This window comes from Terrapene carolina, unplaced genomic scaffold (genome assembly GCF_002925995.2).
Source record: "Terrapene carolina triunguis isolate 2854851 unplaced genomic scaffold, T_m_triunguis-2.0 Scaffold35098, whole genome shotgun sequence".
NCBI classification, from domain to species: domain Eukaryota; kingdom Metazoa; phylum Chordata; order Testudines; family Emydidae; genus Terrapene; species Terrapene triunguis.
Window position 1 is genome coordinate 10,379,385 of NW_020699449.1, and position 25,796 is coordinate 10,405,180.

The 25,796-nt window shown below is 42.7% G+C and overlaps 1 protein-coding gene across 2 annotated transcripts in view; it reads right to left on the reverse strand.

Annotated features, from left to right (window-relative positions):
• Positions 1-6,387, reverse strand: part of LOC113405371 (polypyrimidine tract-binding protein 3) — a 98,115-nt gene extending 91,728 nt beyond the window's left edge. The window contains exon 1 of one of the 2 annotated variants that reach the window (XM_026646547.1): positions 6,263-6,387. Coding sequence is in view for 1 of the 2 variants with exons in the window: in XM_026646546.2 (XP_026502331.1) it covers positions 6,263-6,270 (8 nt within the window). In the remaining variant the exon portion in view is untranslated. The remainder of the gene's footprint in view (positions 1-6,262) is intronic. The other variant, XM_026646546.2, reaches the window with a different exon arrangement.
• Positions 6,388-25,796: the final 19,409 nt, after the last annotated feature.

Genomic DNA, 25,796 nt, shown 5'->3' on the forward strand with positions numbered 1-25,796 from the left:
ATTAGCACACCGGCTGATGTGTCATATGGGGATCCACAGTACCCTAGCACATTTAACCTGCAGCTGAGAGGATATTATATCACTTGCCTGTGGGATATTCTAATGTGGGTCTCAATCTCTCTTGTTGAAGCTGTTCCAGTTTGTATAAATTATATTATTAAATTGTGCCAGAGAAAGAGACTGACTCTTTAGTTCCATGGGTAGGGCAGACACACCTGAGATGACAAATACATGTCCAAATATCAAGGAGAAGGGTGAATTGAACCAGGTTCTCCCACATCCTGGGTGTTAAGATATTCAAACGAGGGTTTATAGGGAAACACTGCCCCAGATCCTTATGAGAAGCAGAAGATCAGTTCTGTATAGCTCTCTCCTACAGCCTAAGGGGAAGAGATGTATTTCATGTCCCTCACAAGACCATCCTGCAAGTGACCACCAACGATATGCACATTTACCATCTAAAGACAATGAAGGGGTTACCAATCAATGATCCCTTAGAAAGAATCCTGCTTTGGGACTAGACCAGAAAGTCCAACAACGTTGCTGCTCCTATCTGAATGTTATACTAGTTTTGGATCATCACTCTTGTGACTATGTACACTGCACATATAAAAAGTTAGTAATGCTTTGGTTAAATTGTGGGGTCTTAGTAGTATTATTGATGAGACCATAGACTTGGGCAATTGTGTGAACACTTTTTTTTTTTTTAAACACACTAAAGCTGTGTTCTTTTGATCCAGTTGTCCTCCCTAACCAGTCTAAATTCCATTGTGCATGCATCATGGCTTTGAATGAATAAGCATGGCAGAAAGTTGAAGTGACGTGAAGTGCTATGACTAAGAAAACTCATCTCAAAGCAGTCAGACAGATCAACAGTTACACCATTGACTTATGGATGAGTGTTCAGTCCACCAGCTTTTGGGATGGAAGTTTGGGGAAAACTGGATTAACAGTAGTAACCAAGGAAACGGTTCTTTTTCCCTTCATCCTGATGTCCTGGCTACTATACCACTTGTGTTGAAAATGATTTTATTTGCATGCTCATTAAAACGCAGACTTATTTTCACATGTTCAGGATTTTAAAAACAAAACAAAAAAAACATTTTCTTCAGGTGTTGTGAAAAATTACGCTTGTGGAACACAAGAGCACCCAAAACAGAATAATGAACATTTAAACAACGTTTTATTAGTTCTCAATGACCCATGCCCTAAAAACATTTAGCTGTGATGTGTGTCAGAGGGGACCTTTCATAGCGTGGGAAAAAGAGTATTGAGGGACACTTCTGCATCTACAACCACACCTTTTGAGATTGAAAGAGACCATTATGAACATTATGTTGTACAGAATCAATTTCCTGAGCTACATTTTTCAAATACTCAAGAGTTAAACTATTAGCTTCTTTCCTCAGTACAAGCTGAAGGCTCTAAGACTGATCACCTGCAACTAACAAGCTATCCCTGCAAAGTTTGAAATTCCAGCACACTCAATCAATCATGCACCAAACAACTGTGTTCAAATGCCTGATCTCTTATGAATTTACTGAGAAAAAATTATTAATGTTTCACTTCAGTCACATAGACAAAACGAAATCAAGGATACAGATATTGTGCAATTGTTGAATCATCCAGCGTACACTGTAAGAGAATTACAAGTACTGTGCTCTAGCTATATTTTCATTACACAATTAAATCCAACTCTATCATATCCTGATGTAATTATGGCATAGATTTTCTTTAAAAAGGAGAATCTGGTTAAAAAATAAACACACAAAAGACCACTACATTATTTTATATGGTTATCATTTGCGATCACTGGAGGTGCCTGAGCTACAGCTCAAACTGTATAAGAGATCAAGGGAGACTGTTGGCAGAGCAATGTGTTAGGGTCCATCCCATGCAGGTTCATAACAGCCAGAGTTTGTTAACCTTTAGGGAATGTTGCGTGGCCCATCGGGAGCTGGAAGATGGCTGAGGAAATACTGGTGGTGGTTTATTAATTTTTTGTTGTATGCATGTTTTGCTGGTGTGTTGTTAGTAAGCGACAAAGTTTATGTATTAAAAATATTTAACAGTTTGTCAAGAACATCCTGAGCTTGGGATAAGTGCTCTTTTTACGTAGTAGGACTTGTTTACACACTCTTTTTTCACTATTTAAGTATACTGGTTTAGAAATGCAGTTAAATTGGTGCGAAAACTGTTTAAATAAAGCTGAAGTGCATTATAAATCTAAACAAAAGTTGTGGCCAATGAAGCAGGGCCGGCTCTAGGTTTTCTGCCGCCCCAAGCAAAAAAAATAACAAAAACAAAAACAACCTCAGAGAGCGCAACCACCACCACAACCCGGAATGCCGCCCCTGGAATTCTGCCGCCCCAAGCACATGCTTGGTTTGCTGGTGCCTAGAGCTGGCCCTGATGGTGAGCAAGAGATTACTGCACCTTTAAGGCTAGAACATTCTGTCTGGCAGAGTTCAATAGCCTTTTCAGCTAGAAGCAGTTGCAGCTAGAGACTGAACCCAGTAACAAACTGGCTGGATGTATCTTGTAAATGAATACCTAATAACTGTGCTTACTCAGTTCATTTTTATTGTTCCAGTATTTCTTGTTCCAGTATTGTTCCAATGTTTTTAAATAAGCTCAATTACTTTAGTTGCAACAATTGTTGCAACTAAAGTAATTGAGCTTATTTAAAAATACGTATTTTCCTATTGTGTTTGGTAGAGAAAAAAAATCAATCATGGATGAAGTGATTTATATTTTTCTTTTAATCTCACCACTGGATCTAAAGTAATTAAAATGCAATTTCCCCTTCACTACATTCAGCTGGGACAATGAAAGAGGGAATCTGTTACACCTTCTGGCTGTCACGCATCAGAACAATGTTGCAAAGATCAAGTTCCAAACTTCATAGAGGAACACATGAATCCTCTCTGATTTAGTATAACCTTGCATTCACTAAGCATTGGTTTTAGGTGTAAATTAACCTTAGTATGCCATAAAAAGTTCCTCCTGTATGTATAGCTTGCGTAACTACTTCAACATATAAAATGCAACTTCTTTCTCAACAAACAGTGCTATAAAATATTTTAATCATTTTGAAGATTTATATAAAGATTTTTCTGTTAATTTCTCAAGAATTTAAGAATAAAACCAGGCTATCATTGGATTTAGTTTAAATTTTTAAGTTATTATCCCTTTCTTGAAGGCTTAAGTTTTCAAAAGTAACTACCAATTTTGGGGTTTCAACCTGAGAAACTCACAAGAGGCCCAATTTTCAGAGTGCTTGTAGGTGCCCACTAAATATAAAACTTCCTTTAAGTCTCAAATGGGCACCCAAAAAGTGGAAACAAAGTCATCTAAGTTTTGACAATCTAAGCAGATATTAACAACCCCAAGATCCCTTATTACCAAAGACAAATGAGGTTGTTAAAAGCAGGAACTAATGTGCAAAAAAAGGAATTCACCTTTAACTAGCCCAGCTGTACTTAGCTACTGAAACTATGTTGTGTGTCACACACTATTCTAAAGGCTGTATATAATAAAAGACTATCATCTGCAAAACAAAATCTTTCCACTTTATTAGAGGCTTCAAATACAGTTAGTTACACAAATACAATTAAAAATTACTCAAACCTATACAATTTGTATACTGTTCACTATTTATACACAGAATAGGATGCTGTTCAACTTGAAATCTAGTCACTTAAAAATTGAATTAAAAGTATTTTCAGATATTATACATCTACTACCTAGTACTACTTCCATTTCCCCCCTCCCCTTCCTGATGCAGCCTTAAAATCTACATAGGGGAAAACTAACTATACAAAGTGAAAAAAAAGACAGAAAATGCCCAGACCTAGGTGGGAACCTAGAATTTTTTGTTTCATATGAAATTCTATGATGGGGGGGGGGGGGGTGTGTTTTTTTTGGAAAAGAATAAAAAAAAAAAAAATCACCACAACCCTAAGTTCCCTTTTAAAACAAAACCCCCCCCCCCCCAAAATTCATTCTGATCAATCACAACAAAATATTTGTTTTACTTTTCAAATTTTTAAAAATTTGTTTTTTCAAAGAAGAAAATCATAAATTCCGTATCAATAAGGTCAAAACCTTCAGTTCCATTTAACAATATGTTGTCAAAACCCACACATTTCTGCAAAACATGTAGCTTTAGATGAATCAGCATTTTCCAAAAGAACATTATGTTGGAAGACTGCCAACTCTATTATTAACATTTATGTAGCACTAGAAGACTATAACCAATTTGGACTTCCTTGTGTTAGGTGCTGTACAAATATAGAATTTCCATAATTTGTTTCAGTATTCTTAGGTCTTACCTGTAAGTACTCGAAGTTAAAAAAAAAAATCAGATGTGATTTTAAATTGACAGAGAAATGGGACTGGCTTTGAAGTAACACCATGTACTTAAAGTCAGACTTCCACAGCATTTTTCTTCCTACTGTTGTTACAACATACATATATGATTATGGAAATTCAATGTAATCATACAAAATATTTCTCCAGTTTGTAATCATATTTTCTTTTTTGTTTAAAAACCAAAATTGTCAAGGAAACTCACAAGTAATTTTAATTTTATTTTTGAAACCAACTAGGTTTTGAATTAATAGCCGCCCTTTAAAATTTGTTGTAATCGTGTACAGATTAATACTCCAATTCTGTGAACATATATGCATGTGCTTAATTAGACATGTGAGTAGTCCAACTGAAATCAAAAGGACTACTCACTGCATAAAGTACACCGTAAGTGTTTGCAGGAGCAAGGCCTTAAAGTTATTTTATAAAATGGTATTTAAAGTATATAACTAAGATTCATAAGGCTAGAGAGCAATTTGTAATAATATGGTGAACCAGTTATGCTTCATTCAAACATGGAACTCTGTTTCAACAGCAATACTCCTATTGTGCTCCAGTAACATAGTGATTGTAGTTCAACATTCCAGAATCCAGAAATTCATGCTTCATACCAAAAAATTGCTAACATGAAGGTATGGACTTAAATTGTAGCTTTGAATTACAGTCTTCAAAAATCTTATTAAATTGTCACTTTACAATTCAGAATTGTGAATTCAAAATAGCATGTGTCTGTTTAATTAGGTTTACTCTGAAGTGGCAAGAAGGTACTTAAGAGGCCGATCTCTGTGATATATCTAGCAAGAGTCCAAGTTAATTGTTGGGAACATTTAAAACATTCGTATAATCTACCATGAAATCTTATTCGACAGGGGGAAAACAACATTATATAAAGTCACTCCGCTCACCACTGCAAATCAGGAGTAACTAAGTCCAAGTCCATGGAACTACACCAGCATAAAATCAAAACGATAGCTTTGACAGGTTTAGGGATCCCCAACGGTTGTTTACATCAACATAAGGTGCAGTCTCCTCCAACGGAGAAAACTCAAAATCACAAACATTGCCCTGAAAATCAGACTATATTCAACCCTTTAACCTAAGGCCAGGCAGGGACGCTGCCTGATCCCTACTCCATGAAACGATCATGTGCTCCGACAATAACCCGCAGCCTGGGAGGCTCCACTCCTTGGTGTTACCATCCGCACACACAGCCCCTCCCTGCCAGCACCCAGTTTAGCCCGTCCGGAGCGGCTGGCTTCGCTAGCACGGCGCACGCTTCCTTCCTGTTCGCCTGGTTTCTCGCCCCTCTGCTGACCGAGGGGACCCGCAGCCCAGCCGAGCTTCCAGTGCGCGGCACTTCCCCTTGCCAACCACAGCCGCAGCAGCCCCCGCTGCAAACCGACCCCCGCCCCGGGGCAGGGGGGGCCGCGGCGGCCGGGTGACACGGCCGCGCACCAGCCTTATCGAAGAGGGAGGCACCGGGGCAAGCGGCGGCTCGGCCCCCCGGGCTCACGGCCCCGCGCCAAGTTCAAGCCTCACCCGAGGTCCGCAAAGAGAAAAGTTGGACCCCCCCCCCCCCCCCCCCGGGGCCCGGTTCGCCCCCCCCCCCCCGGGAGCCCCCGCGACCCGCCTCGCCTCAGACACCGGGCGGGGCCGCACCAGCCCGGGGGAGGCGAGTCATGCCAGACACAGGATCAGCCCCCACCTGCCGCCCCGCCCCGCCGGCCCCCAGGGGAGCCCGCCGCTGCCCGGCCACATCCCCCCCAGCTCCGCGGCTGGAAAGCGGCCGCCAGGCGCGGGGGGGCGCGGGGAGCAGCGGGGCTCGCCCCCCCGCCCCGAGCCGAGCCCAGCCCCGGCGGGCCGCGCCCCCGGGGGCCAGGCAGGTACTCACCCATCCATGGCACAGACAGGAGGAAGCGGCGAGGGACCGGGGGAGGGGGAGCGAGCGGCGCGGCGCGGCGGCGGGTGCCACGGGAGGGGAACGCGAGAAGGATGGGAGAGGAGCCGGGGTAGGGAGGGACGGAGTGAGGGCTGAAGGCGGGGCTGCCTCTTCTGCGCATGCGGTGCGGTGAGAGGGGGGGGGCCCTCCGCAGGCGACACACCCAGGCCCAGCCTCACCGAGAGGTAGCGCGCGCGTCGGGAGCAAGCGCCCGACGTCGCCGGCGCAAGGCGTGCACCCAGGCGCGCGCCTGCCTCGCCCCGCCCCCCGACGTTCCTTGCGGGACCGCTCAGCGCGCGCCACGCACCCTGGCAACCCTCCGCGTCAGTGGGCGCGAAGCCGCCCCCTCCGGTCCCCTCCCCGCCCCTAGCCTCCTCGGCGCAGGCGCACTGCGCGCTCCCGGTGTCTGGGGCACGCTCGGTCAGCTCTGCTCCCGTAGCGGTGCGCGGCTCGTTTCTGTCCTGGGCCGGCGCGTAGCCGAGCCGCAGCCTCATGCGGAGCGAGGGGCCGGGCACCTGGCCCAGGAAAGAGGGTGTGACCCCCCCCCCGTGAGGGATCGCGGGGCCCTGGGGGGGGGGGGGTCACCGTGTGGCTGCCAGGCGCCTGTGGAGAAATCGAAACCTGGGGCCCCGCCCCCTCCCATTGTACTTTACTTACACAGGCCACGTTTTGGTGGCGCCCCCTGAGCTCCAGGCCTGCAATTGTCCCCTGCCCCCCCCCCCCCCGATTCGCCCTGTTTGCAGCTCCCTGGGGCATCCTGCCCGCAACTCCGCCCTGGGCCAGGCACGGTGATGCCCCTGCGTGTCAGGGGCGGGGGGGCTCACCCCACTCAGGACCAGGCTCTGCCTTTGCTGCACGCACAGGTGCCCTGCGGGGAAGCTGCCACCTGTTCTGCGATGCATGTCTGAGCGCTTGTGCGGCGACTGCAAAGGATTCAGATGAGCAGGGGGGATTTATCTGCCTCCTTGGGTATGGCCAAGTGTGTCACTCGCCCCACCGCTGCCATGGAGAGCACTGAGTGTTGGCTCAAGTGAAAAGTTTATAAATTGGAAAAGTAACAAAATACCAGAGTGAACTGTAGATATGTAAAGGTGTATTTCAGTGTTCCCTTCTTTCTCATGTGCACTCCTCTTAAAAATCCTAGACACCAATCCCTTACACCTGTGAAAATCCTGTTGCATCACCGCTCTGGGGCAAAGAGCTGTCCATGTGGATTCAGCTGCAGATTGGGGGGTCTCAGAACGTAACTTCTTTGCATAAAGGACAATGGCCCCATCTGTATTTGTACAACATGCAGCTTAATGGCACCCCAACCCTGATTGAGTCATCTGGGAGCTACCACAGTACAAATAATAACAATGGTGGCTGTTGTAGAGGACAGCTGGATTCACTATACCACATGACTTCTCAAGTCTTCTAAAGCTGAGCAAGCCTTTTAAAGTCAGTCTGCATTCACAAACTTGTGCTGAGTTAAGGTCTCACATGGAAAGTCTGTGGTTTCAGATGGTTTCCACCCTAGACCAGGTTATGGTTAGATGCTTCAGAATGAAAGCAAAATTGAGGGTGAGTAAAGCATACAATGGAACAAAAAGACAAGACATTTGGTTGAACCCCATGCAAACCAAAACCAACAAGCTTCCCAGTACTCTGATCTCACCCTGCTGCCTAGACTCTAAATAGAAGACATGATAACATTTTTACTGCAGGAAGATTAAAATGAGCTGAGGTCAGGAATACAAATACTTCCTATAAGTTCAGGGTTTTTTAAAATTCATATAAGTATTCTAGAGTAGTTGGAAGTGAAATGACAGCAGGTTCATGCAGATCCGAGAGAAATATGGGTTTAAAAAATGAGGGTCACCCTTCAAAATGAAGAGGATGGGTGAGGGCTTAATTTGAATCTAAATGGTAAATTCCCAAGAGTAAGAGTCAAGATTTTGTTCATGATACAGGAGAGTTTGTAAGATTACTTTTATATTGTTCCCCCAAAATAGAGAAGCAAAACAAACATCTAATCAAAAAGCCACATTATGGGCCATTAAAGTAGAATCCACAGATCCTTGGCAGAAAACATGAATTTGAACATGCATCTCCTCCTGAACCTTAATCAGGGCCTCTCACTCAAAATTTATGATAAAGAAAACACCATCACTAGAGAGAGGGAAATATTAATAACTCATTTCAGAGTCCTTAAAAATAGTCTTTTCCTTAGAGGTTATGCTAAGAAAAAAGTCCCAGCGTTTTATGGCAGAATACAGATGTTTCTTATTACAAGCTAAATTTGATGTCTGATTTTAAAATACTATGGAGGATATTCTTATAATTGGTACAAAAATAGAAGTAGGTCAGTCTTATCAACAGTATTCTAGACTTCACTGCCATGCAAAAAACCTAAGTTCACTTCCATTCCCTGTTGGTACCCCAGGCCAGTAGAGATTTGGAACAAACATTAATTACCTTGTTTTATTTGCTGCAATGAAAGAGAAAAGCAAACGTATTGTGATAGGGCTGGTGACCCTGCCTATTATATCGATGGAGAATAGTAGAAAGAAGGGACAGTTTAGGAGAAGGCCCTCTCAGGGTTAGAAGAATTTAATTTTGATAGGAAGCAAACTTGTGCTTTGAGAGTAGATTTCCCAATCTCTATGCCATGTTTTCATTGTTTCTCTTTCAGTAGCCGCCTAGCTTCTCTATTTTTCTCTCTTTCTCTGGTTGGTTGCCTCTTTTGACCTTTGTCTGTCCTTCCAACTCCAACAAGGCAACTTCTGTAAAAGGCAACAAGGCATTTCTGTAGAAGTTGGGTGGCACATTAATCCCTGGTGTAACTCCATTGAGGTCAGTGAGGTATAAATTATATATATATATTGTATTCCACTCAACTCTTTTATAAAGGTATTGGAAGATTATATGGTTGCTTAAAAGTGGTATATGGTATACTTAAATGGGGTTCAAGCAAGCCCAGAGGTCTTTGTGCACAGATCTAATTACATGATCAGGGTCTATGTATATTATAATAATCCTATTCAACAAACAAAAGATGGTTAAACAATCATGATTAGTCAACATGCTCTGTTATAAACAAACTATTGTTTCCTTGTTTCAGAAGCCGAATATTTTCTTTGTAATTTAGTTATGAGAAAGGAAGATTTTACACTAAAGGACTTTTGTTTAGCTTACTTACATAACGTTTAAATGAACTTACATTCATATATTCTCATCAGATATATAGTCCATATGCTAATAGTCTGTACACTAACATACTCCTTTACACTATAAATATCTGTCCCATCTTATTTTGCTTTTGATCCCAACATATTCACCTGCCACACATAGGCATAAGGTCATTAAAGAACCTGTAGCAGTCGTGTTATCACAAAGTTCTTTCCAGTTTCTCATCACCATAAAGCTGTCCTCTTTTCCTAAGCAAACAGTTGCCATGTTATGTTGCAGACTGTATGGATGTTAAACTTTTTAAAAAAGAATAATCTAGCATTGTTCTGATGAAAGCCCGAATGGATCGGCCATAATGTTTGGGATTTTTAAAATGTGTTCTCCAACAATTTCAAGATATACATTTTAGGAGATCAGTTTTGTATTTGTTTGATGTGTAATTAATATGTTCTTTTCAAGTCAAATTGTAGTCACAAATAATTCCCAAGAAAATAACATTCTGTGTACATGCAGAAAGGCAACAGAGTCCATTGGTTGAGTACAGAGCTGGGATTCAGGAATCCTCATATTCCTAATCTGGATGTTTTAATTGACTCGAAGTGGCCTTGTGCAAATGACTAATCTCTCTGGGGTGTTGCAATGCTTCATGTTGCAACACCTAACATTTAGGCACCTAGAAAATGACAGGAACAACACTGTGATCCACAAAGCTTGAGTTGGGAATCCCCTCTCCTGGAGTCCAGTGGCTTAGGCGCCTAAATTGTTTCTTGTGATAATTAATTAGGCTCCTGCCTCACTGCACAAAATGGCCAGAAGATGATCTTATTGTATAACTTTTAGGTCACTGGTTAAAGCACTCAGCTGGGTTGTGGGAGACCCAGGTTCAACCCACCTATCGGGCCGAGAAAGGATTTGAACAGGGATCTCCAGGAGAGAGCTTTAACCACTGAGCTACAGGATCATCTGATGTAGGGGTCCCTCAGTTTCTCCTGTTGAAGCTGTTCCACTGTGTATAAATACTTAAGAGTCACTGGGTGAGAGAGAGAGAGAAAATTACTGTATAGCTTTGTGGGTAGGGTACCCACCTAGGAGGTGGGAGACTCAGGGTCCCAACTCCCTGCTCCAATGACTAAATATTTATATACAGAGGAACAGCTTCAACAGGAGAGACTGAAGAAAGCCCATATCAAAATATTTCATAGCTCAGAAGTTAGAGCACCCCGGAGAGGTGGGAGATGCTTGTTAATGTCCTTTCTTCCCCTTTGCTTGAAGGGAATTAAACCTGCATCTCCCTCATCCCAGATGAGTACAAATCACGGGGCTAAAAGTTATTCATTTGAATGGGGCCCAATCTGGTATGTGGCCTCTAAGCACATCTAGCAGATCTGGCCCCACACATGAGATATGCGGACGGATGCCTGTCTTCCCTCTATTTGTGGATCTCTCTGGGGCTTAGGCAGGAGATAGGTGTCTGGACTCCCAGCATGCATGCTCAGAGGGAGAAACTTAGGTGCTGAGGGAACTTTTAACCTGAAAATTTAGGCGCCAAGTAAGTTTAGGCACCTACAGGATTCAGTGGGAGCTTTGTAGACCACAGTTGAGCCTAGAACTGGGACATAGACTTAAACCCAAACTAAACCCTGCACTTATACCCCTAAGTTCCTTTGTGGATCTGGGCCTCAGTGTTTTAGTTTGCCCATCTGTAAAATGGAGATGATATTCCTTATTCAATTCACATGGGTGTTGTGAGGATTTCTTTGAAGATGAAAGAAGTTATTTAATCTCTCCCATCAATATTCAATTTAACATCATCTTTGTTCTTTTCTAGTCATTTTTATCTAATGAGATCTGAAGAGTTGGCAAGGTAATGAAGTGTTCTTTCAGCATTAAAGAGTCCAGTTCAAACTGCCTAATTACTGTCAAGTCCCAAATTTCAACTCCTCATCCAAATTACACTGTCAATCTAGTGAATGATTAAGAGCTGTATGTATGATACATTTGTTTCTCGCTCTTGCTGACTAGACGATTTGTGGGATTGGCGTATCATATGTAATCACAGAGTCACTGTCACAGAATTTAAGGCCAGAAGGGACCACCAGATCACCTAGTCCAGTGGTTCTCAACCTATTTATCATTGTGGGCCACAGGTTGAGAACCACAGCGCCCTGCCTGTCCCCGACCCCTATGCCCAGCGCCTTCCGCCCAGAGACCCCGCCACAAAGTGGGGCCAGGAGTGGAGCCCTTGGCGGGGGGCCTGGCGGCTGGGCCCCCAGAACCTGCTGTGCAGGGCCGGGCAGCAGCCCTGACACTGGACCCAGCCACTCGGGCCAGGTGGCAGGGCAGCCGGGCAGGAGCCTGGAACCCAACCCCGGGGCCGTCTCACAGCCCCGATGCCAACCCCAGACCCTCTGCGTGGCCGGCCAGGCTGGCAGCCCCAGGACCCACCAGATTCTGCGGGGCTGGCCGGGCAGTAGCACCGGACCCCACCACACAGGGCCTGCCAGGCCAGCAGCTCTGGACTTTCTGCGGGGCCGGCTGGGCCGCAGCTCCAGGCTCTGTGGGGCCAGCTGGGCCGCAGCCCCAGACCCCACCACACAGGGCCGGCCAGTGACCCCAATCTTCCTGCGCCGTGCCGCACCCTGCCCGGCAGCCCGGACCCCAAGGCGCTGGGTGGCCAGGCAGCCAGTAACCTGGACCCCCGAGGCCCGCGGCCTTTAGCACACAGCTGGGCTGCATCTGTGAGCTAATTGGGCCGCATGCGGCCCGTAGCTCACGGGTTGAGAACCGCTGGCCTAGTCTGATCTCCTGTATAGCACAGGCCACCAACATCACCCAGCAACTGCACACTAAACCCAGCAACCAAAATAAACCCAAAGTATTACAGCCAACTAGAGAGTAGACTATTCTGTGCTACAGGCAGAGAATAGGAGGGACTGAGATCCCTGCAATGGCAGGGAAATGATTAAGTGAGAGAAACCCAGATAATCCTGGCAAGTGACCCGCATCCCATGCTGCAGAGGAAGTCAAGAAATCCCCACGGTTACTACCAATCTGACCCGAGGGAAAATTCCTGCAGATGGTGATCAATTAGACTCATGAGCATGTAAGCAAGAACCAGCCAGCCAAGCACTTGAGAGAGAGAATGCTTGGTGCCACCTCAGAGCCCTGGCCCACCCCATCCAATGTCCCATCTCCAGCTGTTGACATCCCTAATCCTTCAGAGGAAGAAGATTTAAAAACAAAAAACCCACACAATACATGGGGAGGAGGGGAAGTGGGGGGAGGAATCACTTCCTGACCCCTGCAGATGGCCAGCTGAAATCCTGAAACATGACCTTCAGGAACAGAAGACATACACTGGAAGTGAACCCCAGGGCTGCTGATCCCAGCCCCCCACCATCATAAGCAATCCTCTCATGCAATCCCATTCAGAAATTTGTCCAGCTCACTTAAGTTGTCTGGCCCCACACAACTCCTATTTGGAGGCTGTTCCAGAATCTCATCCTTCTGATGGTTAGAACCCATCTTCCAATTTCCAGTCTGAATTTATTTATGACCAGTTTATATCTGTTTGTTCTTGTGCCAATGTTGCCTTTTGGTTAAGTGGCTCTTCACCCTCTGTGGTATTTACCCCCTAATGTATTTATAGAGAGCAATCAGATCACCTGTCAGCCTTCTTTTTGTGATATAAAACTAGCCAAGCTCTTCCAGTCTCCTCTCATAAGACAAGTCCTCCATTCCTCTGATCAGCCTAGTAGCTCTTCTCTGTACCTGTTCCAGTTTGAATTCATCTTTTTTGAACATGGGTGACCAGAATTGTACCCAGTATTCCAAATGGGGTCTTACTAATGCCATGTACAATGGCATTAATTCTTCAATATCTCTACGGGAAATGCCTCTCCTGATATATCCTAGGATCACATTTGTGTTTTTTTTTCACAACTGCATCACATTGCTGGCTCATAGTCATCCTGTGATTGGCCCATACACCTAGCTCTCTCTCTTCCTCGTCACTTCCAACTGATGAGCCCCCAGCTGGTAGTAGAAATTCTTATTGTTAGACCACAAGTTGGTGACCTTGCACTTTGTGCTATTGAATTTCATCCCATGTATGTCTCTCCAGTCTTTGAGATCATCTAGATGTTCCTGTGTAACGTTCCAATTCTCCTCTTTATTGACTATGCCTCCTAACTTTGTATCATCAACAAATTTCATTGTCACACTGCTACTTTTTGTGCCAAGATCATTATTGAAAATATTGAATAAGATTGGTCCCAAGTCCAATCCTTGAGGAACTCCACTAGTAACCTCCACATTGCTTCCCATGCATTGTAAGGCTCCTTCTCTGCATTTTCTAAATGACTAGATTTTAAAAACATAAAAATGATTGCTTCAAATCCAGTACAGGTTGGTGCTAAGTAAAAATTGTTACCGTCTAGTAGTTGTTGGCAGCCAAAGCTCCATCAAAGTTGCTTTCCATTTAATGGGAATAACTTCTGTTCACTGTATGTCATTTTACTTAATTCCAGAAAATGTGATATACTGTTATCTTTTGTATGGCTGAACATGTGACACCACATTTTATCTAAATCTGTCCCAGAAGGCTAAACTCTCCTCTTGAATTTTTCGGTCCTCTTAAGAACATTACTGTTAATATTAAGGCAATTAATCCGTGATCAAGTATCAGAAATTGTTGGATATTTATTACCAAATGATGGTTTAGTAATCCTCCTGGGGCTTCTTACTGGAAATGGTCACCCAAAAAGAAATGAATTAATCTCTTGTCTGCTGGTAGCTGCTTGGCTATTGGTAACCTCGCATTGGAAAAAAGAAAAAAAGCCCAACCATTGAGGAATGGTACAAAAAATATGGGAGATTGTGGTTATGGAGAAATGAATACACCAATTATATACCCAGGAAAATAGAAAGAGGACAGCTGGATAGTTAGATATTTGGTTACCTTTTATTCAGTAGTCAAAATACATTCACCTGTGAAAACAAACAAAAAACAGTACACCTGTCCAATTTTTTTAATATTAACATTTGATAGACATACCTGGTCTGTTAAATATGTGTATATAGAGATTTCACTCAATTTAATAAAATCACTAGAAATGACATAGGTGTTGTAGTGAGGCTGACTCTGTAACATGGTAACACCCTGTTAAATAGAAAGATCTGATTACTATCTTCCTGAATAATGTCTCTTTAAACAAAAGTTAACTGTAGTAATGATTGTTTTGTTTATTATATTTATATGGCAAGGATTTGTAAAATTGTTAAAACGTCCTAAATAAATAGTTAAAAAATTAAGGCAATTATTCATACCATTTTCTTCAGGAATATTCATATAACCTTTGAATATATAAGATCTGGAGATAATTTTTTCCTCTGTTCAGTTGAAAATGTTACTACCAATGGGTGGCAATGTGGCTAGTGATCAGAGCGTAAGACATGAGTTGCAGTGTGACCTTGGGACATTCACTTAGCATCTGACTTTCAAATATGTTGTACACCTAGAATTCTCATTGCCTTCAGTTTTGGGTACTCAGTAGAACCCTGCAAACCTGCGGATATCTGCTTTATATCCGCGGACCACGGATTGGATGTGGATACAAATTTTGTATCGGTGCAGGGCTCTAGTACTCAGCACTTCTTGCAAACTTTACTTCTCTAGCCTTGTTTACAGTAGGGAAATGTTTGAAAAGTTCCCTACCATTGTAAATATTAGTTCAGCTGAATTGACCTTAGCAATGTTGGGAGCCAGTGACCTCCTCTGGCCTGTCCCCATTGTGGTCTTCCATGACAGCTTGTGTAGGGCTAGGATAGACACACTTTCTGCAGTTTGTAGGAAGTGCACTGGCATCCCAGTAGATAAAGCACTGGGTGTGACTTGAGAGACCTACATTCTGTTCCCAGCTCTGCCACTGGCCTGCTGTGTGATCCTGGGCAAGTCACTTCCTTCTCTGTGCCCCAGTTTCTCCATTTGTAAAACGGGGATAATGATACTTGTGTTGTAAGTGTTTTGAGCTCTAGGGATGAAAAACGCTACATACGTATTATTATTATTATCCCTGGATGGCATTTCCCCTGCAGTTCCTCTACACAGCTTCATATGGGGTTTCAATGGGCCTTGCACTGGAACAGGGAAAAATTTCAGCCTAAGTGAAGAAAAGAGGAAGACGTTTATATATAACCTCCATGTGTTTGTTGGACTGTTAAAAGCCCTGTTTATTATATTGCTGAGATTAGATCAGGCTGCAGCTACTGTGCTTGATCACAGTCAAAAGCAATTTTTGTATATACATTTAACAAACTTTGGGGTTCACCTGTTTGTATGTGGAGAATATAGTAAAAATATATTAGAGAGCACAGGAGCTACCTATACATGTGCCCTGAAGAGTTAGGTGGCAGAAATCCGCACTAACTGTAGTATCTGAGTGGTCATCCTATGGGAGAAATGCCCTTGTAGTTAAAACATTGGACTGGAATTCCAGTTATCTGGGTTCAAATCCTGACTGCCACAGTTGTCTTGTGAAGGCTGTGCCCAATTTGTACAATGAGGATACAGTAGAACCTCAGAGTTATGAACACCTTGGGAATGGACTTTGTTCGTAACTCTGAACAAAACATTATGGTTGTTCTTTCAAAAGTTTACAACTGAACCTTGACTTAATACAGCTTTGAAACTTTACTATGCAGAAGAAAAATGCTGCTTTTAACCATCTTAATTTAAATGAAACAAGCACAGAAACAGTTTCCTTACCTTGTCAAATCTTTTTTTTTAAACTTTCCCTTTATTGTTTGTAGTAGTTTACATTTAACACAGTACTGCATTGTATTTGATTTTTTTTTTGTCTCTGCTGCTTCCTGATTGTGTACTTCCGATTCCAAATAAGGTATGTGGTTCACCAGTCAGTTTGGAACTCTGGTGTTCATAACTCTGAGGTTCTGCTGCAATGGTATAATACTGCTCTACCTCACAGGGTTGTTGTAAGAGTAAATTCATTAAAGTTTGTGAGGCACTCAGCTACTATGGTAATGGAATAATATAACTAGACAGTTAGCTGTAGCCCTAAATAGAAAGCATTACAATATCTTTATCCAGGGGTGACAAAGATATTCAGAGATTTGTATCAGAGAGGAAAGTTGCATTGTCCTGGCCAGGCAAAGATGGTAAATGTCTATCTCCAGTGTTCCAGCAGAGTCCAAATGTAATAATTTTTAGGATACAGTGCAAGATATTTGCTTACTCTCTCATTCTTAATTTGGAACCACAGCCAGACAGTATTTATCCCATCAGTGGGAGAGGCTGATAGAGGCAGGGATGAGTTTGATTTGTGCCTACTGTTGGCAACATTTAATTTTAATCTCCAAGGTCAAAATGTATAAACCTGGATATTGAATACCTAAAATTAGGTTTCTCAGTCTGTATTTATGCACTTAAATAGATGTGGCCTGATAATCAGCAGTGCTGAGCAACCCCAGCTCTCACTGAAGTCAGTATTATTTCTTTTTATTAAAAAAAGGACCATTGGGCCCACTGGATGGATCAGCACATACTCATTCACTGTAGATCAAAATCCAACTTTACTCATACAGGTAGTCAAAGGGTACGTCTACACTTACCGGAGGGTCCGACGGCAGGCAATCGATGTTCTGGGATCGATCCCGGAAGTGCTCGCCGTCGACGCCGGTACTCCAGCTCGGCGAGAGGAGTACGCGGCATCGACGGGGGAACCTTCCTGCCGCGTCTGGACCCGCGGTAAGTTCGGACTAAGGTACTTCGAATTCAGCTACGTTATTAACGTAGCTGAATTTGCGTACCTTAGTCCGAAGTGGGGGGGTAGTGTGGACCAGGCCTTAGTGAATCACAAGGCCGAGAGTCAGGAGATCTGGGTTCTATTTTCAGTCCACCAAATTCATTGTGTGAGCAGTCACTTTCCTCATCTGTAAAACAGAGTCAAATACTCCCCTATCTCACATGAGTGTTGTGAAGGTCTGTTCAGCAATATATGTACAGTACGGCAGTTTGAAATCATTGAATGGAAGGCACTCTGTTAACATAGGGTACAGTCTATACTTACCTCCAGGTTTGGCAGTAAGCAATCGATCTTCTGGGATCGATTTATCGCGTCTTGTCTAGACACGATAAATCGATCCCGGAAGTGCTCGCCGTCGACACCAGTACTCCTGCTCTGTGAGAGGAGTACGCGGAGTCGACGGGGGAGCCTGCCTGCCACGTGTGGACCCGCAGTAAGTACCTTGTAGTTCGAACTAAGATACTTCGACTTCAGCTACGTTATTCACGTAGCTGAAGTTGCGTATCTTAGTTCGAACTGGGGGGTTAGTGTGGACCAGCCCATAAAATATGACTTTATTGGGATTAATCACATGAGTAGGCAAGCAAGATTTGGCCCATGGTGTCTTCCTCCTCTGAATCATGCGGCTTGAATCTGGCAGGTCAATAATGAACGTCATTATTATCTGATGGCTGTTTGATGATATCTTTGAAATTATTGGATGGTCTCATTCCGATTTGTAATAGATCTTTTTCATATCAAGTTTTCCATAATACTATTATGCTGGAAGGTATTAATTGCCACTATCAAATGACTGATCTATAGATCAATCATAGACTTAGATAAAATTGATGGACCTGCTAATCACCAATCATTCAGGATAAATAGAAGAAGCAATTAAACTGCTTTATGGAGTAAGATAGCTGGCAACAATGGAAGTCACCACCCAAGGCAGTATGTTCTATACAAGGCTGATCAGAAGCTGAGCTGTGTGGACTGATAGGTTTTCCTGGGATTGATTGCAGATGCAGAGGTGGGGGCTTGATTGATTGCAGCTGTGTGTGACTGCATGTGTCAGAGGCAGAAAGGGAACGGAAAGCAGGAAAAACAAGAGAAGCAGTTGTAAGCATGGCCCTGGCAGGGAGCTGAGAATCAGAGCTCCTTTTGGGCAGAGGGTACTTATTGGAAAGGCAAACCTGGATTTCTGAAGAAGGAAACTCCCTGCTGGTGTTTGTTTCTACTATATTTATGGAATGAGGACTTTGTGTATATTCCTTGTAAATAAATGCGATTGTATCAAAGAAATACCTGACTGGCATCCTTAATTTCTCCTAACAGAAACAACCCAGAAAGCCCTCAGTATTGGCTAAGCTTTGGGCCTAAAAGGGGCAGCAATACTTAATCTAATTTTTTCCTGATATAGCTTAAATCCATAACTTCATCTTTTATCCTGATTGACTAATGAAAAATACTTCCTTTGTCTTTCTTATCTATTTATACTGTAAGTTCTAAAGGGCGGGGACTGACTCTTACTATATGTAGCACAATGGGTCCTGGATCTCCATTAGGGCCTCTACATGAGTAATACAATCCTAAAACTGTCTCTTCTTCATGTAATTCATTTACCAATCTGAAGACAGTTAGCATTTTTCCCTGAGTCTTTTCTTGGGAATGAACATCCCCAGTTCGTTCAACCTTTCCTCATATGTCTAATTTTCCAGGTCTTTCATCTTGCCGTTGTATGCACTCTCTCCATTTTTTGTTTTCTTTGTAAATATGGTGCAAAGAACTGAACTTTCTAGTCTAGCCTATTCAATATAGGCTTTTATACCACACTCATCACCGTAGTATTTGAGTACCTTCCAATAGTACACTAGGTAATGTGAATACACATCTGTCGTCTGTGGGTTGTTTTCTGATTCTCTCCCCAGAGGCTACGTGTGCAGTGGAGTGTTTTGTTTTGGTAAGCGGTTTTTTAGTATTGTTATTTTTATTTATTAAATAAATATACCTGATGCATCCGAAGAAGTGGGCTGTAGCCCACGAAAGCTTATGCTCAAATAAATTTGTTAGTCTCTAAGGTGCCACAAGTACTCCTGTTCCTGTTGCTATGTGTTTATATTAGAGAAGGACAGGTCAAAGAACGTGCCTTGCACTTGGAGCGGAAGGTGGTGAGGTTTGTGATGGTTCTTTGTTCGTGGAGGAGTCCGCACCATTGATTCCAACCCTCCTCAGAAAAAGTGCTGCCTCCCGTACAAATGTGCTCTTATTGTTGAGAGTTCCATTGTGCCAGAGGAGCATAGGTGTTGACTGTGGTCTTCACCCTGGAGCTTTAGACAGTCTTTTAGGTATTCTGCGCACCGGCAACGGAGCACTTAGAAAATAAGGACTTCTCCAGCAGAGGCCCAGCTAGTGCAGAGTAGCATGGAATCATTATCTTACTTGTTTCACGTGACTTTTTTTTCTTTTGCAACAGCGCCTCATTGTTATCGGTTTCTATTACACTTTGAAATTGTAGTACCATCTAGTGGTCATTTCTGGATTTTTATATGGATGGGAGTATGAGAGAAGGAGTAGAATTTTCAAGATGGCCACTCAGTTAGGCAACAGTGTGTTGTACTGATATATACTGCTGAACTTATTTCCTGATTCTTGTCCGTTTCTTACTCTGCCAGTCTACACCACTGCAGCTCTGTGGGACTGCTGCTTAGCTAGAGTTCCCTTATTTTATATTTCCACATTTAATCGTTCTTTCCTTCTTGAACTACTTTACATTTTTCTTCATTGATTTTAATTTAATTTCAGACCATTTTTCTCATTTATCGAGCTCATGTTGTGTTTTATTTCTATCCTCAATAATATTTCTGCATAGCCTCTTATAGTCCGTAAATTGGATTAGTGTACTCTAAGCATACCTCCAATGTTGAATAATATTGCACCCAGACCATCATTTAGTAGTGGGCCAACTTGCCCTCTAGTATTTTCTTATCTTCTGATTACATTTAAACTAATCTTTCTTATCGAAACACTTTAGATAACATTTTTCACTATACTTTATGTTCATCTTGTTCAACCAGCAGCATGCTCAGTAAGTTTGTTGTTAGGACTACCATTATACCCCATACTAAAAACATTGCTCTCTACTGTTAACTACATATTTCTAGAGAAATGAAGAGGATGTGTCATCTTTTATGTGACTGGCCATCCAGATAGTTTTAAATCACATTACTTTAACCAAATGATTTAGTTGGGGTTGGTCCTGCGTTGTGCAGGGGTTGGACTGGATGACCTCCTGAGATCTCTTCCAACCCTAATCTTCTATGATTCTATGATTCTAAATCAGGATCCTGCAGGACATTGCCTCATTCCATGGGTACCTTAGAAGATACATGTATTCACTGTGCATCTAAATTAAAAACACATACATGTACAATGGAGCCTTCCTTCAGGGGGGAGGGATAGCTCAGTGGTTTGACCATTGGCCTGCTAAACCCAGGGTTATGAGTTCAATCCTTGGTGGGGCCACTTAGGGATCTGGGGCAAAATCAGTACTTGGTCCTGCTAGTGAAGGCAGGGGGCTGGACTCAACTCAACTCAATGACCTTTCAAGGTCCCTTCCAGTTCTAGAAGATAGGATATCTCCTTTAATTTAATTTAGAATCTTGGTAAAGTAACTAAGGCCTCAATCCAGCAAAGCACTTAAGCACATGCTTAAAGTTAAGCATATGTATAGTCCCGTTGTCTTCAGGGAGATGAGCATTGGTGTCAGTGGGACTATTCGCATGCTTAAAATTGTGCATGTTATAGTACTTTGCTGGATCACTGCCTAAATCAAACAATGATACCCAGAGTGCTGTGCATGTGCAAAACTGTGATTTTTCTAAACCCTAATAATGCCACAAAAACAGAATAAAATTTCCACTGAAATGCTTAAAAGCCCTCCCCCTTAGTGAAGGCTATTTCCCTGTCAAATTTCAACTTTCTAAATACAGACAAGGTGGGTGAGGTAATATTTTTTTATTGGACCAACTTTTGTTCATGAGGGAGATAAGCTTTCTGTGTGGCTCAAAAGCTTGTCTCTCTCACCAAAAGAAGTTGGTCCAATAAAAGATGTTACCTCACCCACCTTGTCTCTCTAATAGACTGAGACCAACCCGGCTACAGCACTGCATACAACTTTCTAAACACAGTCATTTTAGTCCTAGTGATGCTCAAAACCAGTATATATAATAATGAAAGTGTTCCCCACCCTCACTTTCCTCATTTTCTAAAATGGCTGAATAATTTTTTGCTTTCTAAATATATAAACTGTTGGGCAGACACCAGGACTGGAAAATTTAAGCCTAATAGGTAAAAAAATTTCAGAAACCTGTGTGAGACTGTAAACAAGAGGTTATAATGGAAATGCTTATTCAGTCTTAACTAAGCTCTTGCTAGCACTTTAGCTATAATATATAGGAATTCCCATTTATTTTTTAAAATCAACATATAGAGCCAAACTCCATACACAACTTCCATTGACTTCATGGACATGAGAGTTTTGTAAGATGAGCAGGATTTTGTCTATAGTTAGTATCCAGAGTGCTAGCGACAATAGCTGATTTCACTTACCGTGCATTATTAAATAGGGTGTGCTGGATACCATCAGCATTTTTAGAAGCACAACTTTATGGTAATAGCAGATGTTGCGGTCTTAGACTTATCTTCCCATACTATAGAAGTGTGTAATAGTGTACTCTTGTTGGCAGTCAGGCCCACTGAGAGAAATTTGGGGCCCCAGTACATCTTGTTCACTGGGGACCCATCCCTTCCATTTCATTTTATTTACACAGACATTTGAGGGGGCCCTGAACTTGGGGCTCCAGTACTGTTGTCCCATTGCTTCCTCCCCGCCTCACATCAGCCCTGTTGACAATATTTGGCAGATCTGAACCAAAAAACAAACACAAATCCCTGCTATGAAGTTTACCACTGCTATCTGGACAGTTTCTTCTGGCTAAGGATCTCTTAGATCCCTTATCGAGCATGCAGAGATGATATGACTATGTGAACAGATTAAGTCCTCCCGTTGCACTAGCACAGAACCCACACACACTGGTTTAGTGCCCAAATTCATCTCTCTTCCCAGAGTTCTGCTTTTATAGCCAGTTAACATAGCTTAGGCTGAAGTAGGGTTGCCAACTTTCTACTCGCACAAAACTGAACAGTGCAGTGTGTCCGCAATATGCAGCCTGTTTTGAAAACATGACACAAGTGCACCCTAAAGGTTCAGAAACCAGCAAGCAAATCTAAAGCATCTAAAATGTATTCGTTTTTTAAAAATCTTATTTTCTGAGGCCTCACTTAGGATTTCTGAACTCTTGAGGCTAGTAAAATAACAAGCTCTGTCGTTCTGCTCCCTCACTTGCCCATTATAGATGCCAGGCCAGAGCACCATCAGCACAGACGGGCAGGAACAGCTGACCAAAGAGTGGACATTCCTCTGGGCTCCCTCAGCCCCATCTCATCTGTCCTCCACTCCCCTACCTACTGCAGTGGAGCTCCTCTGGGGCACTGAACAAGTGCTGGCGATGGAGGTATGTGTAACTTTGAACTAATGTCCCTTTCTCCATGTTCTCTTTTTCAGGCCTCAGGAGCGTAGGAGATGTTGTAGTGACAGCCCCAGCAGAGTATGGTACATATGCTCTGTATGCGCTCATGTCTGCAGGCCACTGACTAAAAAGTCTTGTTTTGTTTTTTTTGCCTTTTTGAATGAGAAACCTCCTGGGAATAAATAAAGAAAATAGCTCCCTGTTTTATAAATATGAACCAGGCTGTATTTTATGTCTTCTACTTTGCCCTTCCTTTCCTGGGGGCTGGGGAGAGCTGAGGAATGCTCAGAATTGTCAGAGCCATCACTGAAGAAGGGTGCAGAGATGCATTCTGGGATTGCACTGAGCGGGCCAGTTGTACTGGTGCTGTGACTAGGCCGGCACTCATCAGCTATACTGGCAGTGCACCAGCAAAAATGAATACAGATTCATGCAGAAATAGATCCTCTGGCCCCATCCTTTATATACTCATGCATAGAGAACCTCTGCAGAGCCCGTGTTTGTAAAGCAGCCCCGCAAATCCAGCCCCATCACATTGCCCCTGCACTGTGGAACTGCACCAGGTTCTTTTGCCAGGGACACTGCTGCAGAGGCTGGGCCTGGTTTTGCCTCAATAATGTTTTATTTCACAAAGGAAAAGATCACTATAGCAGAGCTTCACTATAACAAGAGATGGCCTACCTGGAAAATAGTCTGCTCCTCATCCCCTGCATTTTAGATGCTTTAGATTTTGTTTGTTCTTGGGACAGTGAGAATGGGGAGGGGAATGAATCTGGAGAGCCATATATTCCCTCCAAGCCCGGAGCTATTATTGCCAGACAGGGAGCCAAGGATTTTTCCTTAATTTTGTGGCAATAGCATCTTCTATTTTCTTTACTCCCATCTCCTTTGCAAAGCCAGAGAATAGGAGGGGGAGATAATTGCCTTGGAATGCAGCACTTAACCCCTCTGAAAAGTGATAATTGCTGCATTCCAAAGGGATTAGCATAGTGGGATCCATTTAAACCTTCTCGGCACCAGGGAAAATTTGCAGAGGTTTCCTGCAGTTGCTAAGAGACCAGCTCAATTCCACCAGTGTTAGCAACAGTGTGTGAGCCCTAGTGTTCCAGCCACTGGAGTTTTATGCACCAGAGCCCCAGCCATGTGAGCTCTGTGTGGAGCCCCATTGATTTCAGTCCTTCAGTGCTGGAGCCTACCTTCATTGCAGGATTGGGGACTATGTCATCTAGGAGCTCTTCTCAGAGCAGGTCTAAATGACACTGTGCGTGACCATCCTACATTAGGACTTCCAACATTGCAACAGTGAACATTTTTTTGCAACATTTTTTTGTCTCTAGTGTAGACAACGCTTAAGTGGATTTTCATTATAACCAACTTCACTGTAAGGGGATTGCCGTGTATTTGATTATTGTAAATGTGCCCAGGAAATGTTTGGCATGTTTTGAAAACATCTATAAACAAAAGAGCCCTGTGATTGTATTCATGTAGGGGAGATGGATATGACTGATGGGCTACCTTAATTTTAGTGTGCAGGAGAGGGAACATATGGCAGACATTTGATATTATTTCAGCTGGTTTTCCAGGTATCTGATCTTTTACTGTCAATATGAACAGTACTTCTGTGATTTATCTGATACATAGCTAATGCTGTAAAATCTGAATAAAGAGGAAAGAAAGCCCTAGACCTTACCAAAAAAAAGTGTTTTTCTCTGCCTTACTGACTGTACCAGTTTCAGCAGAATAGGTCCTGCTGATATGCCTTTTGGATTGCACGGAAAACAAATCTTACACCATTCTCACTCTGATAGTGCTACACAGGATTATAGTATTTGATTAGATCCATCTGCTATGATGAAGGCTAATTTGTATTTGTTTTAATCATTTGAAACTGACATAAAAATGCCAGTTTTCAAAAGGATAATGTGAAGAGAAGACTTTTGAAGATTTCCTGTCAGAACTAGTTGGGTGGAACTATAACAGCCTGTCTTAAATGGAAATACCGGTTTTGAAGTAGAATATTAACTATAAGTGTATGTTTTTAAAAGAATCCCTGCTCTCTCCCGTTGGCTTAGAACGGCTACATTAGAGAGCTTACAGCAGCGCAGCTGTATTGGTGCAGGTTCACCTCTGTAAACTCTCTGCTGTAGCCATAGCCTGAGTCACTTATTTCCTGCTATCCCTCAGGCCTCAACTGCACATCTTTCCCATACAGAATATATATTTCAGAGTTTGTTGTGGTGTTCACAGTATCTTCTTGGGACCGAACAATGCTTTTTATTACTCACACTGGGACCACTCATAGAAGTTAGGTGAGTAGGATTTGGCCTTTGGTTGTCCCTTTATGTAGACACCTATTACAATTACTGGTAATCATCTGATCCCTAAATGCTGATTTTACTAAACCAATGAAAAAATATTTCCATCAATAGTAATCTAAATGGACAGATAGGCAAAGTAAGTAAAATGCTGCTTGAGAACTCGTTTGATTTAAGGATATTTACTTTGTATATTTGACATGTGATGCTGGCAATTTGTGTTTTAACCATTAGAAAGATGTAACTTTTTCAGTCGCAGCATCTACTGTCATTAAATAATTGTGTGACTCCCCCCATGATTGAAATAGGAAAAAAATAAAAAATGCTTAAAAATATCAACATTATCCATCTAAATTATAAAAAAAATAAAAATTGAATTCTGCCAAGCCTAACTATAGTAAAGTTAATGGGAGTTATGCCAACACAGAGAAACAAGGATAGAACCCACAGAGTTCAGTTGTTTCCATGAGCAACCCTAAAGATATAACAGCATGTTGCTCATGTCAGCAGTTACTTGAAGGGTGTGAATTGGGCCACTAGAACTAAAACGTGCTTCCATGTGTTCTATATTTAACACTGGATTGCATACTACTGTATGGTGCCAGGC